Source organism: Typopeltis vanoorti, chromosome 16 (genome assembly GCF_054136105.1).
Source record: "Typopeltis vanoorti isolate ZY-2024b chromosome 16, IOZ_Tvanoo_1.0, whole genome shotgun sequence".
Taxonomy (NCBI): Eukaryota; Metazoa; Arthropoda; class Arachnida; order Uropygi; family Thelyphonidae; genus Typopeltis; species Typopeltis vanoorti.
This window is the reverse complement of record NC_143564.1, coordinates 59,151,202-59,166,622: the sequence shown is the minus strand read 5'-3', so window position 1 is coordinate 59,166,622 and position 15,421 is coordinate 59,151,202. Positions and strand designations below refer to the sequence as shown.

The 15,421-nt window shown below is 35.2% G+C and overlaps 1 protein-coding gene across 2 annotated transcripts in view; it reads left to right on the top strand.

Moving 5' to 3' along the window:
* raptor (regulatory associated protein of MTOR complex 1) overlaps positions 1-15,421 on the top strand; it is a 512,095-nt gene that overhangs the window by 395,959 nt on the left and 100,715 nt on the right. For both annotated transcript variants that reach the window (XM_090406523.1, XM_090406522.1), the window contains exon 21: positions 2,281-2,406. In XM_090406523.1, the coding sequence (XP_090262649.1) occupies positions 2,281-2,406 (126 nt within the window). The remainder of the gene's footprint in view (positions 1-2,280; positions 2,407-15,421) is intronic.

Genomic DNA, 15,421 nt, shown 5'->3' with positions numbered 1-15,421 from the left:
TTGGGATAAGCTTTGGTAAGTAGCAGGAGTATGGAGTGGATGGTCAACTATTAGCTGCCATCAAGTCCCTGTATGAATGCCCAGAGTTTTGTGTCAGGGTAAACAGCACAAAGTCTAAACCTTTCACAGTCTCTATTGGCCTCTGCCAAGGGTGTGTTCTGTCACCCCTCCTTTTCATAATATTTATGGACTGGATTGATAGGCACAGCCGAGGCAGTGAGTGTGTCAGAATTGGAAAATGTAGCATTGGACATCTGCTTTTTGCAGATGACCTAGTTCTGCTTAGCTCTTCCACAGATGACCTCCAGCGGACCCTGGATAGGTTTGTAGCTGTTTGTACAGATGCCGGAATAAAGATCAGTGTGGCCAAAACTGAAACATTTGTGGTCTCAAGACAACCATCCCAGTGCACTCTAAATGTAAGTGGAGTCCCAACGAGGCAGGTGGAGAAGTTTAAATACCTTGGGTCCATATTCACGAATAATGGAAAATGGGACATAGAGCTAGATACTCGAATTGGCTTAGCAAGCTCAATATTGTGGGAGCTTGGCTGTTCGGTAGTATTGAAGCGGGAGTTAAGCCAGAAGGCAAAGTTGGCTGTCTTCAATACAGTGTATGTCCCCATCCTCACCTATTGTCATGAGAGTTGGGTAATGACCGAAAGAATGTGGACACAAATCCAAGCAGCTGAAATGAGGTTCCTTCGAGGGGTTGTGGGGGCTGACAAAACTCGACAGAGTCAGAAGCTCTGCAATTCGGGAAACCCTCAATACTCAACTGCTGCTTCTCTGTGTTGAGAGATCACAGTTACATTAGTACGGGCACCTGGTCAGAATGCCACAAGAAAGGCTCCCTCAGCAGGCCCTCTTTGCCAAGCTAGAGGGTGGGAGGCCACGTGGAAGGTGTTCTGGTGGGAATCCCACCAGAACACCTGAGCTTGGTGGCAGAGGATCGTGACCATTGGAAGTTCCTCTTGCAGCTGTTGCCCCCACAACCCAATTAGGAAGAGTGAGCCTTGAAGATGTATGTATGTATTTCTTATTAGTGAATTAGTTTGTGAAAATGTGCTTTCTCCCACAATTGTTCACATTCCATGTACCACTTTTCCATTGTGTGGAATATTAAAAACTAGAAAAATAATTAAATAATAGCCAAAGACAAGTCAATAGTGTAGGTCAGGGTAGATAGTACTGGTGATATGTTTCATCTGCATATATGATGGTAAGATATTGATTGTGCAGTGGTTAGTGGTTTTGATTGAAAACACTTGAGTAATACTAGAGTGACCTTAGTAGGCCCAGTCAGAACAAAAATTCTCATGGATATTTAGGGGGTGAGGGATAATCCAAAATTTCTGATTAAGCCACTTTCTTAACAGACAGTAACTTAACTGTCTGTTAAGAAATATCTTTAAACTAATATTTCTTAAGACTTACTTTTTATCACACTTTATGATAATTTTGGATCTCTTTTCTACTGCAGAAAGTATATCAGAATTTCAGATTAATTCCATTCTTCTGTGACATCACAAATTAAGGAGTAAATTTAAAGGTATCAGTAATATAATGTAGATATTAATTTATTAAACTTTAGTGCTATTTGCTTGTAAATGCCTATGTTCAAATCTATTGAAGTCCTGAAGAATAATTATAGGAGCTTTTCAAGGGAAAGCGAAATAGTCAATCTCATTTTTTTCCCTCCCAGAAACTTGAGTTGTTTCCATCTTTCAAAACAAGCAAATTTGGCTAGAAGAACACACAAATGAACAGATTTAATACACTCTCCTCATAGCCTTAATTACTCTGGCTGAAATTTCAAATAGCTGCAGCTACCTACAATTTTCAGATGAATATCTGTTTTTTGGAAATGGTTGTATTGGCTTAATAATGCTCATAATATCATATTTTGAAATGGCAATATAAATCAGGAACTAATTTTTGTTTTTATGCAACATTCTATCCCCTTCTAGATTTTAAACCTCTTCTCTATTTTTAAATGAGAAAATTAATTTTCCAAGATAATTTGATTTTATAATGGCATACACTCTGTTACCATCTCATATACTTTGATTCCATTTCTTCCTTCTTACCTCCACAAGTTTGATATCATTTAACGATAGGTCAGTCTTTAAAAACATGTAATTTGCTGGTGGTTCAGTAGTGAGTTTTAATCTACTCAAAAGAATTTTAGATTTTAATAAGATACATATTGTTGATTTAATTTATGTTTAAAAAAAATAGTGTCAATATTGTATATTAGACTGTATAATTAATTTTATAGGGTCAGTCCAAGGATCAGTCTTTAGAAGATGGAGAAGATCAGGCATCAGAAAAGCAAAGAGTTCCTTTGGTTACAACTGAGTTTGTTGAATGGTGTACCAAGTATTTTCAGCAGCCTGTGATTAGGGTAAATAAAATAAAAACAAAAATGAATATGTTGTGTTTTTAGTTTATTTTTTGACATCTAGCTATTTAAATAGTTTCATAAGGAAAGATTATAAATCTTTGTTTAAAAAAAAATAGTCTTTTTTTAATCATAATAAACAAACTAATAAAATACAGGCAGCAACAAGTTTCTTTACTGAAATGTGAGGTGTTTTGTCAAGATTATTGATACAAAAAATTAACATAATAGGCATCATGGATTGCTTATATATTATACTTGACAAGAAATATTATTCTTGTTTTAATCATTATTAAGTTTAAACAAAGTTTCTTGTGAAGTGTGTTTACAACTAGACTAGCCCACTTGTACAGGATGATCAAAATTAAAGTATTCTGGTTTAAGGCTTTGTGGGGTGCCACCCAGGGATCCAAAATGCTGTGTGAAATTTTGCTGGAATACATTGTGCATCATGCTGAAGCAATATAATATCTGGGGGGGGGGGTAGTTCCAAAATTCACTGCCAGGGATGCTGTATAATGTACTGAATGTAGATGTAATTTTTCTACATGTGAAGAAAGAGAGCTACAAAAGCATAAATCACATATTTTGATTTACTTCCATTGAGCATTCATGGGCCGTAATTGTTTACAATGTGCCTTTTTCAGTATGCCAAAAATGGCATCCTTTGCACAGTGTGTTCTACTGCATTATGCTGTCTTTCAGTGCTGGTAAGTTATCAGGTTGATCCCAATCAACCCTGTCTTTGAGAAATCCCCAGAGCCAAGAGTTCCAAGAGCCCATCCTGCTTGAAAATGACTGAATCATTGCATAAGCATTGCTGTAGCTGTGGCACAGCAAAATTGTTTATCATATTGCGACATCTGTCGCCAGTAACTGAGCAGGTCACATGGCCCGACTGTTGAATGTCCTCAAAGAAGAATGGTCCAATGATAAACAAAGTTGTAAACCCACACCAGGCAGTAACTTTTGGTAAATGCAAAGAAATTTGTTGGATTGTATGTAAGTTTTGTATAGCCCATACCCAGCAATTGTGGGTATTCATATTCACAGCTCCATTCAGGTAACAGTGAGCTTAATCTCCCCATGAAAAAAATCATTTGCGACCGTGCAACATCCAATTTAACTTGAGGAATGTTAAAAACAAATGGCGGTCAACTTTCAAAGTCCTGCAGGTGCAACTCCTGTGTGGGTTATCCTGAATGGGTAGAAATGCAGAATCTTCCATAGACTTTTCCAGACAGTTGTGTAAGACATGTCCTTGTGTCTTGATACAGCAGCTTCACTGCAAGAATCAACACCATTACTCATGGCCTGCTCCACAATGGCAGTAGCAACTTCATTCACCAATTGTGAACTTATTGGTTTGTGACCTCTGCCAGATCTAACTCCCAATGATCCCATTTCTTCAATCAACTAATCATTCATTGGAGAGCACATGAGATTGTAGACCTCTTCGATTGGTTCAGGCAATGAAATTCATGAAGTATAGGAACTGCATTGAAGTAGTACAGCTTCACAAGCAAAGCATGTTGGGCAAGTTTAGTGCCATCACTGTGGATGGTAGTAACAACTAGAATGAAGGGAAAAATCCCGTGTTCAACCTTTTAAACCATCCTGCTCCTGCTGAGTTGCATGATATACAAATTGCACGCATTTGGTGTTTGCAATCCCCTGGTGTGAATTTTGGAACTACTCTCTCCCAGATATTGCTTCCACATGATGCACAATGGATTCCTTCAAAGATTTGCAGCATTTGGATTACTGGATGGTGCATCACATGGCCTTAAACAGGGATACTTGAATTTCGATCACCCTACATATGGGGGGGGGGGCTTGGACTTCAGATCGGTTATCGGTTGCCTTCATATCTAATAATGCAAAGCATACATCCTTCCTTTCAGACATGCATGTTTCTCTGCATTGTGAGAAAGATCACTACCTAAATCAGTTTTGACCTCTATTCATCATAGATCTAGAGTAGTTATTATAGGGGTGATAGTATTAGGAGAAAGAAAAGACAGATTGATCGTATGTGGGAGAGAGAGAAAGGCCTCAGCTCATTTATATTACCATATAGCCATATAATCGGTATCAATTTTCCTTTTTCAATGGTCCTTTGCAGATGAGCAATGAAAAGACCAATTGAAACTAAAGTGCAAAGATGACCGATACCCAAGCCTTATCTGAGTTTAACCCCATTGAGTTGGCCTTCTCTACCTCGGATTGCTCTGTGGTCATTCCTGCAATTGACCATGAGACCACATTGAACTAAGATGATGGAACAATTTAAAAAACCCTCTCATAGTAAAAGTAGATAGAATTTTATTTCCTCTTGTTGAATATTGCATAATGTGGGATGGTCTACACAATATAGCCAAAAATTTGATATCTCCTAGAATGTTTCTAAATACAAAAATCTGTCTGACTGAAGAATAAAATTTCCACAATATAACATCGTCATATTGCTGATTTTCAAATCCACGTTTCTCCCTAACCTTCCATTAATTATAAAAATTATCTAAATAGCAGAGTACAAAATGATTGTCAGACATATAAAAATATTTTCAGAAAATTTGGAGAAAAGAGCAAAGCTAATAAAAATGGCAAATACTTGTTGGGTTTCTGCTCAGACCATGGACTGGTTATTACACACAATTTTCCAACATAAAAATGTGTATGTGCAAATTTACATGAAGAGAAGAGGCGAGGAATAAGAAAGTCTCATTAACTATGTTATTGTCGAGTGATGTTTTCTCCCTGGTGCAGGATAATAGTGTGTACAGAGGATTTAAAATTGAAAGAGGGTCACCATTTAGTCTTGAGGAGGATAATATATTGAAAAGAGGAACATGTTAAGAAAGTTTTAAAGCCAATTAAAGTTGAGCAGCTGTCAAATGTGAACTGTATACTAAAAATACACAGACATTATTCAAAAAAAAATGAAAGAGTTTGAGAACAGGAACCAAACCTTGGAGATTCGGTGGTGAGCCCTGAAGAAAACATTGATTGATTGAGCAGCCAGAGAGGCATGTGGTGAGGTTGCCGGAAAGGATAGAAAAATCAGAACTCTATGTTGGACACAGGAAGTTAAAGAGGCAGTGAAGGAGAAGAAGAAAGCATATCAAAAGCTCTTGGCAAATACGTCAGCTTGTGCTCTTAGAGAATGCAGAAACCAATGTAAGAAAATAAACTGTGTAAAACTAAAACAAAAGTCATGGGAAGACTTTGGTAAGAACACAGAAAATAAATATCAAGAAGGTGACAAGATATTCTGGAAGTTGTTGAAGAAGCTCAGAAATGGAGGAAAGAGTGCTGTAAAAGAATTAGCATTGAAAAAGGTGACATGAGAATAGGAGAAAATAATATCCTTGATATATGGAGTAATTACTTTGAAAAATTGCTAAATTAAACAAGCAGTGACAGTACAGTGGCAAAAAAAAAAAACACTCAGCAGGTATGCAATCAGGAACACATATCCATACTTGAAGTAGAAAAAATCCATCAAAAGTCTGAAATGTGAAAAGCAGTGGGAGTAGATAACATTTTACTGAAATACTCAAGTATGGAGGCATAAAAGTCTTGAATTGGTTGCACTGCATAATTCAGAAGGCCTGGCACGAGAAATGGTTGAGAAGGATTGTAGAAGAAAAGTTTGGTGAAGAACAAGCTGGATTCAGGCCAAATAGAGGCTGTCAGGATCAGATTTTCACTTTACAACAAATAGTTGAGAAATTGTGGGAATATAAAAAAGATCTGGATTTAAGTTTTGTAGTTCTGCAAAAGGCATATGACAGGGTGCTAAGAGAGAAGCTATTTAAAATGCTACAGTTGTATGGTGACTGTGGAACATTATATCAAGCAATACTTAGTTTTTATTTGATTTGTAAGTCTGCAGTTAGAATTGAAGGAAGTACAGGAAGATGGTTTAATGTTAAATCTGGTGTCAGACAAGGATGTACATTATTCCTGCTCTTATTCATTATGTATGTGGGTCACATTATGAAGGAAAGTGGTATTAAATCTGATATCAAAACTGGAAATGTTAATCTCAGCTCTTTGCTTTATACAGATGATGTTATACTTCTAAATAAATCTGCTTCAAGTCTGCAAGATTCCCTGACTAAATTTAATAATTGTTGTAATAGATATGGTATGAAGGTCAGCTATAACATGACAAAGACAATGAAAATAGACAAAAGCATTATCAGAAATATCAACTGCATTGTGAATAGAGAACCTATAGAACAAATAAAACATTTCACCTACTTAGGCATGATTTTTAATGAAGATGGTAAATTAAATATGGAAATAGACAACAGAATCAACAAAACTGGTATGGTAGGAAGTCAACTGAATAAATTTATATGGAATAAGAGAGAAATTAATCAAACCACTAAATTAAGTGTATACAAGACAGTGTTCAAACCAATTTTAACTTATGGATCTGAGAGCTGGGTTAGAAATAAAACACTTTACCAAAGACTAGAGACTGCAGATATGAGAGGCCCATGAACAGATGGCATCAATGGCAATATCATATTAGAAACAAGGATATTAGGAAATAACTTGATATTGTCAGCATCCAGATATTCATTAGCAGAGCTAATCTCAGGTGGTATGGTCACTTAAACAGAATGGATGAGGAAAGATTAGTAAAACAAGTGTTCTTTGCAGGTTGGCAATAAAAAGACCCAGAGGAAGACCAAGATATGGATGGATTGATACAGTAAAAAGTGCATTAGAAGATAGAAATATAAGATCTGATAATATTGGAATTTTGACAGGTAACAGATTGATTTGGAGAGAAATTGTAGATAGGAAGTTAATAATGATGTAAGTTTCATATAGTACTATCATATCCTGGGTACCTGTCAGGAATTTGGTGATGATAATTATAAAAATCAAAATTCTCCTCTGTTCATGTGGTAGGTACTGCAAAAAAAAAAAAAAAAAAAAGAACATGTTCTGTTGTAATTAATGGAATCCCCACAACACATTACATAATCTGTTGCAAATACACAGAGCAAGAGGGCATGTGTAGAATGCAGGTCCTATTGTTTTCCAATCGGTAACAGATATCTCACTGCCTTCTTTTGATGGTATTGACTGGAAGTCAACCATATGCAATTCTCCAAGCAAGATCCCTTCCTGTTAGGTTATCCTTGGAACTTCAAGAAGTTCTGAAACAAAGTGTTGTTGTCAGTACCCAAACTGTGGAAGTCCGTGGCAAAAATGATTAAACATTTCTTTATACCAAATTTTACATTTTTTAATGGAAGGAATGTCAATGCCAGAATGTTGTAGCGATCTTAGACCTAAGCACAGAATACTGTTGTATTTGGGAATAAACTCAGCTTTTGGACCTTTATAATCATTTACTCCAAATGGGGGAAGATTAAAATCCAGGTAGTATCGGAGAAGGTCTGCAGCATTTTATGGATTTTGAAGATGTATTGCTTAAATAACATAATTTTAAGACTGGAAGCCCAAAGCACCAATGCTTCTCTGATAGTTGAAGAAATCCCTTTTTAACTTATAGGTATTGGCTGGACTAAAATTGCACGGCTTACTGTATATAATTGCTTTTCTTCAGCTTCTGTAATGTCTAAAATTTATTATGTACAACTGAGCAGAAAAGATTATGATTTTTAAGTACTATGGCTTTAGAAGAAAAGGAAAGTGGTCCCACACCAGTTTTTCAGTCTTCTAAGGTTTTAATGTTCTTGTATATAAGTTCTTGAACTAGTAATATTAAGTAAGTGGAGAAGAGAATTCCAAGTATCACTTAGGGGTTAGTCCAAAAGGAATGTCGTCAAGATTCTACTTTCCAAAAACTTTTAATTTTGTCCTGTCTGTGTTAGCAGTTAATCCACTAAAGTCAACTTCTTTCAAGAACGGCTCAAGAACCAATGAAAAGAGTAATGGAGCTAAGAGGACAATCTTCCTTGACTCCTTTTTGAATTTTGACTGGGCCTGATAGGAATCTATTAACTAGGAGGTGGGTAATTGAATTGGCATAGGCCCCTTTAATAATGTCTAGTAGCTTTTTACCTGCACCAATTTGCTGGTTCTTGAACCTTTCTTGAAAGAAGTTGAAAATGTGGAACAGAAAGGGATGAATTTCACTAAAGCAGAACCCTGAGTTCTCAGCATCTTTAGCAATATTGATATTTTGGTACTGTAGACCAACCTAGAGATTGCACTGTAATTTTAGATTTTGATTCACTTACTTCTGCAGAAGTAAAATGATACTTATTTGAAGTACCCATAAATCTAACAAAACAACTTGACCTAGGATCTGTAACTGACCTAAAGAGATTAAAGCTCAATTAATATCACATCTTCCTATTTTCCTGCTATTCTATGGAGCACGTGCAATTCACAAACAGGTCACAACAAATATTACAACCAGTTGTAAATGTGAGACCCAACATAAGTGTATACACAAGTTTCTGTTGCCTCACATTGGTAAAACCTTTTGCACCAAGAATTCAGCAGATGATATCCACCAGACACCATACCAATCTTTTCAGACACTGCCTAGATAACACCTTTTTTGCAATTCAAAGAAGAGTAGTCTGAGGTCAAGCAAAGGTCAAGCTCATCCATTTTCAGCACACCAACTAATATGCATGTGGAATTCTTTCATAAATATCCATTGAAAAATACCATAATAAACCAAAAGTATAGCTATGTTACTGTTGTTTTACTCATCTGGCTAGGCTCCAAAGGAAAGTTTAATGATTTCAATACTTACCTGAACATCTCAAAACCCTAAAAATACATTTTACAGTGAAATTGAAGAAAAAAAAGAACACTTTGCATTCCTTCATATCTTGATAAGTTTGAGAATAGGAACCAAACCTTGGAGATTCAGTGACGCAAGCCTTGAAGAAAACCCTGATTGACTCAGCCAGAGAGGTATGTAGTGAGATTGTGCAAGGATAGAAAAATCAGAACTCCATGGTGGACACAGGAAGTGAAGGAAAAGAAGAAAGCATATCAAAAGTTCCTGGCAAATGAGTCAGCTTGTGCTCTTAGAGAATACAGAGACAAATGTAAGAAAGCTAAACACTGTGTAAAACCAGCTAAACAAAAGTCATGGGAGGACTTTGGCAAGAACATAGAAAATAAATATCAAAAAGGTGGTAAGATATTCTGGAGGTTATTGAAGAAGCTTAGAAATGGAGGAAAGAGTGCCATAAAAGGAATTAGGGATGATAAAGGTGACATGAAAATGGGAGAAAAAGATATCCTTGAAGTATTGAGTAATTACGTCGAAAAATTGCTAAATGAAGCAAGCAGAGATAGCACAGTGGTAAAAAACACTTAACAGGCATACAATCAGGAATACATATCCATACTTGAAGTAGAAAAAGCCACCAAAGGCTTGAAATGTGGGAAGACAGCAGGAGTAGATGATATTTGACCAGAAATGCTAAGTATGGTGGTATAAAAGCCTTACAGTGGCTGCACTGCATAGTTCAGAAGGCCTGGACAGAGGGATGAATTCCCATTGATTGGAGTAGAGCTCTCATAGTACCCATATATAAAAAAGGAAGTGAAACTGAATGAAGGAAACGCTCAGAAAAATGAAGGAATCCAGGAACACTCAGTAGGGAAATACAGAGGTATTTCCCTACTGAGTGTTCCTGGTAAGATTTATGCAAGTATACTTGAAAAGAATTGTGGAAGAAAAGCTTGGTGAAGAACAAGCTGGATTCAGGCCAAATAGAGACTGTCAGGATCAGATCTTTATTTTACAACAGATAGTTGAGAAATCATGGGAATATAAGATCTGTATTTAAGTTTTGTCGATCTGGAAAAGGCATATGACAAGGTGCCAAGAGAGACGCTATTCAATACGCTACAGTTATATGGTGTCAATGGGGCATTATATATGAAGCAATACTTAGTCTTTATTTGAGTTGTAAGTAAGCAGTTAGAATTGAAGGAAGTTCAGGTAGATGGTTTAATGTTAAATCTGGAGTGAGACAAGGATGTACATTATCCTCTCTGTTATTCATTATCTATATGGATCACATTATGAAGGAAAGTGATATTAAACATTGTAAAATATTATTTTGTTTTTATTGTTGTTGTACTTTATTCAAAACGTGTTTTCAATATTCTCTCTGTTCTCGAATTTACTTTAACTTAATTGTTTTACTTATTATGCAGTTTAACTCCAAGTTGTTCTTTCCGTTGCTTGATTTAGTCACTTATATTTAATCCTTTCACCAAGTTTAATGTCCCCCTTTCTCAAGGCCGTAACTATGTTATTTACGTGCATGTAATTTTATAACTTGGATATTTGCCTCGGGTTAGAGCCGAATTCCTTTGTTATAATGGCAAGCGTATTTCTTCAATATTGATTTCTGAAAATTTATTTTTATTTCGACTGCACCATCAGAAATCGTAGGTAAGATTTAAATAACTTTCCATAAAGAAAACACTTCGCTTAGCACGGAAATACTTCTAAATCTCAACAATCTATCAAGCAACATAAAACTCTGTTCTACAGTCGTGGCAAACTATCCCCTTAGATCTAGGTTCAATTTTTATGAGCAGTGCATTGGCATACAGGAATCGGGCAAATTATTTGACAAAGAAAACAATTTATTCATATCAAGTTACAATAGAGGTTAATACTAAGTATGCAAAATATCTGTGACTCTATACTTCTCATTAACTTTAGCTAGGAGCTTAAACTATTCTACCAAGTTCAACAATCTTTCACCACATACACAGACTATGGGTAATAATTGTGGCTACACTTAATTCATATATTAGAAATGACCTTCAATGCTATACACCAGGCAAGTTTAAACATTAGGTAACAATAAATGCTATCTTATCTCACAACAAGTTGGTAAATTCTCAATATTTAGCTAATAGCCTTCAGTCCTGAAGCAATATTAACAAACAAATTCACTAGAGCAATCTTTGCTACAATTCCTGCCTTTAGTTAATCATATATAGAAGACCTTACTTGTTAATAAATCATCTAGTCCACATCCGTAGATCTTTGAGATCATTACCATCTATTTCATTCCAATATTTATTTTCACACATTGGCACCTCTTTTCAACATCAACGGGCACTTCTACTGGCAGCTGGAAGTCCAGAACTCTCATCTTTTACTGCTTAAATGATCCACTTAACATCTTCGGTGTCTGTTAGCTGGAACAGTTCCCCTTGACCTAAAATCGACGGTACATACATAAACTGGGAGCCTGAACAGAAAACTGGGCGAAAGCCTGCTTATCCAGCAATGACCATCGATAACGGTCTCTCCTCTTTCAGGTCCTCTGCTTGCCTATGACCGACCTTCCCTGTCAAATTCCCGCTATATCGACTGACCTTCTCTGATGAAAGCGTACTGCGTGACCTCCGAGTGACAACAACGATTGTGGTGACCCTTTTGCCCTCGATGTCTCACTTTTAAGCTGCTCCATTGATCTTGGATTTAGCTACCCTTTCATTCCCTTGGGTAGCACCCACAGCCGTTTTTCGTCGCTGCGTTAAGACGGGAAACCCCGTACAATCTTGACCATTGCAAGAGTGATAGCCTTAGGTCTTATTTTTAATCCTTCTGGGATATTTCTTTGTCTTAAACATTCTATTATTACATTTCAGTTATACATATTTTTCTTTGTAATTCAACAGTTAGATATTTACAAAATTTAAAGCAAATCATCTAATTTAAATTCCTAAGTAAAATCAGTGTAGAAAGAATTTAATTAAAAATTTCTGTCTATACAAGATTTTACAACATTATATCAAAATTGGAGATGTTAATATCAGCCCTTTGCTTTATGCCGACGATGTTATACTTCTAAATAAATCCACTAGAAGTATGCAAGATTCCCTGACTAAATTGAATAACTGTTGTAATAGATATGGTATGAAGGTCAGCAATAAAAAGACAAAGACAATGAAAATAGGCAGAACCATTAAAAATGTCAAATGTGTTGTAATCAGAGAACCTGTGGAACAAGTAAAACATTTCGGCTACTTAGGTACGATTTTTAATGAAGATGGTGAATTAAATTTGGAAATAAACAACAGAATCAACAAAGCTGGTATGGTAGGAGATCAACTGAATAAATTTATATGGAATAAGAGAGAAATTAGTCGGAACACTAAATTAGCTGTATACAAGACTATGTTCAAACCACTTTTAACTTATGGATCTGAGAGCTGGGTCAGTAGTAAAACACTTGACCAAAGACTAGAGACTGCAGATATGAGAATCCTGAGAAAGATTAGTCATGAACAGATGGGCATCAATGGCAATATCATATTAAAAACGAGGAAATTAGGAAAGAATTTGACATTGTCAGCATCCAGGAATGTGTTAGCAGAGCTAATCTCAGGTGGTAACTCTCTTAAACAGAATGGGCGAGGAAAGATTAGCAAAACAGCCAGGTTGGCAGGAAAACGACAAAGAAGAAGACCAAGATATAGGTGGATTGATAGGTACAAAGTTCCTTAGACGATAGAAATATAAGATCTGATAATGTTGGAGTCTTGACAAGTAACAGACTGATTTGGATGAAAATTGTAGATATGAAGTTAGTAATGATGTAAATTTTTCATGTAGTACTATCATATCCTGTACACCCTTTGAGGGTACATGGCAGGAATTTGATGATGATGATATACGAATTGCATTCATTGTGCAAAATAGATTAACATGCTTAGTATGCAGGGAAAAATGCAGCACTGGTGGCCAGCATCTACATTTCACTTCTCACCTCTGCACAAAAATCAGATGTCAAATAACCTTATAGAAAGCATATGCTATATCTAGTGATCACAACAAAAAAGGACAAGAAATAGATCACCTAAGAGATTCTTGTAATGATTATAATCCCTAAACTATTAATAACATCCTACCAAAACCAAAGATCCCTGCAGATATTCAAGGAAATGTAAGTTATAATGGTGAAATCAGTGTACCATACATCAAGAATATTGTTTTCTTTTTATATTATGATGATGAATGCTTTTTGTATTTAATCATCTATTTTAATTGCTGAAACACTAACCAGATTTGTCTCCTATGGAAATGCTGATCTCAGACTCAATTGTTTAACTCAATTCAAACCTTATCTTTAACTATTAATTCAATATATCCAAAAATAATTTAATATATCAATTAATTATATGCACAGCTCATTTAATAAATATATAGACAAATCATTATGTTGTGAATTAAAAAAGATTAAATTACTCTCACTTATTTTCTCTTGATTTAAACTGTACAATCAAATAAAGATGAATGTGCAATTGAGTTCAAGTAAAAATTGATAAACTCATGATGACTAATATGTAGGCCAAGATAAAACACCATAGTAATCCATCAGTGGTACTCCTAATTTTTTTTTTCTACTTAGTTCCTTGAATGGATTAAGCACAACAGCAATTATATCAATCCTAGTACTGAATTTTCAGTTCAAAATTGATTAGCTATCCATTCCACTTTCGATAAAGGAGAGAATTTAAATGAAGAAACAAATTAGTCCTCCCTTCCAGTAGTAAGAAATTATTCAATCATAGCCCTTGCTTCCATTCAGAATGAAGTATAGAAGTTCTTGTATAACATAATGCAAGCACATATTAATGTAATTTCTTTTGTTCCAATGATAGTAGGGATATTGAATAAAATTCTTGTAAATAGTACTTTAAAAAAAAATCAGCATATGTCATTACCACTTATGGAAGTTCTGGATCCATATTATTCCATAACTTCGAATTTTCCTCCTCCTCCCCCCTCTCTCTCCCTCTATGCTACCTTTTTCAGCTCCTCAGCTATTATTTTCTGGCATCTCTGTTGCTAGCCAAAGAAATGCTGCATGACGTTATTAAGATTGCATCAGGCTTTGTCTAGAGGTAAATAACTTCTAAAAACTCACCGAAATATTATTTTTAGCACTTTTATTCAGTATTTTCTGTGAGAAGTATCTAAAATTCCTCAGTTCTTTAAGAAAATTAGTTTTCAAAGATGTAAGTAAGCTTAATGCTGATTACATAAGCTGTAATGCTATAAATATTCCAATATACAATCATTCTTGGTCTTTCATATTATCAGTATTTTAAAACATATATACATAAAAAATATTTAGAAATAATTAACACACTTATTTTATTTGATTATATAGTTATTTAAGACATACACAGTTATAGATAAGATAGCTGGGATGCTGAAGAAACGTTACCTCAAAGTAACTTTCACAACTATGAGAAAATGTTTCTACAATCACCCAAGTAATCTCCTCTGACCTATCAAGAAGTTAGGGGTATATAAATATGAGGCTTTGGCAAAGTTATGTCAGACACAAAATGTTCATGAGAAATATGCATGAAAGACATTATTACTAACATTGAATATCACTCAAATAAGATCTAGCCAATCATACAGCAAATGAAAAACACCAGTTATCTGGAAACTGACAAGAATATCTTATATTGATTTTAATAGCTATATTCATAAGTTTTAAAGATGCCTCAGAAATGGCACAATGTCCAACTCAGTGTGATTTAAAGAGAAAAAAAAATTAGGGCCTTATCCCATACCAGCTTTGGTCAACTTATTATGGACTGAAAATTCGCAGAACTAGGATATGTTGACTTTACACAGCATAGCTTAATGAAATGTATATTTCAAACATGATCTTACTATCATTACAACAATTCTCTTAATACTAGTTGTTTCAAGAATTATTCTGCTTCTGTATGTCATCAACTGATAAATAATTGTATGCCTGATGAAATATCCACATATAACGTTTTTAGTTATATGTGGTCATGCTAGCTCTGTTTAATATGTATATATATCCTGACTTATAAGTCTGTCGAGCCAAGATGAAGTTACGAGATGTTATTTTTGAAATGTTAGAGTATTCTTTTTATAAGATGGGTATTATGAATTTCTGTCATTGGGGATTATTTTCCCCATCTTCCTTTATGTGTTTTCTTCTTTGGACAGTCCAGTAAATCTTCAGCTGTT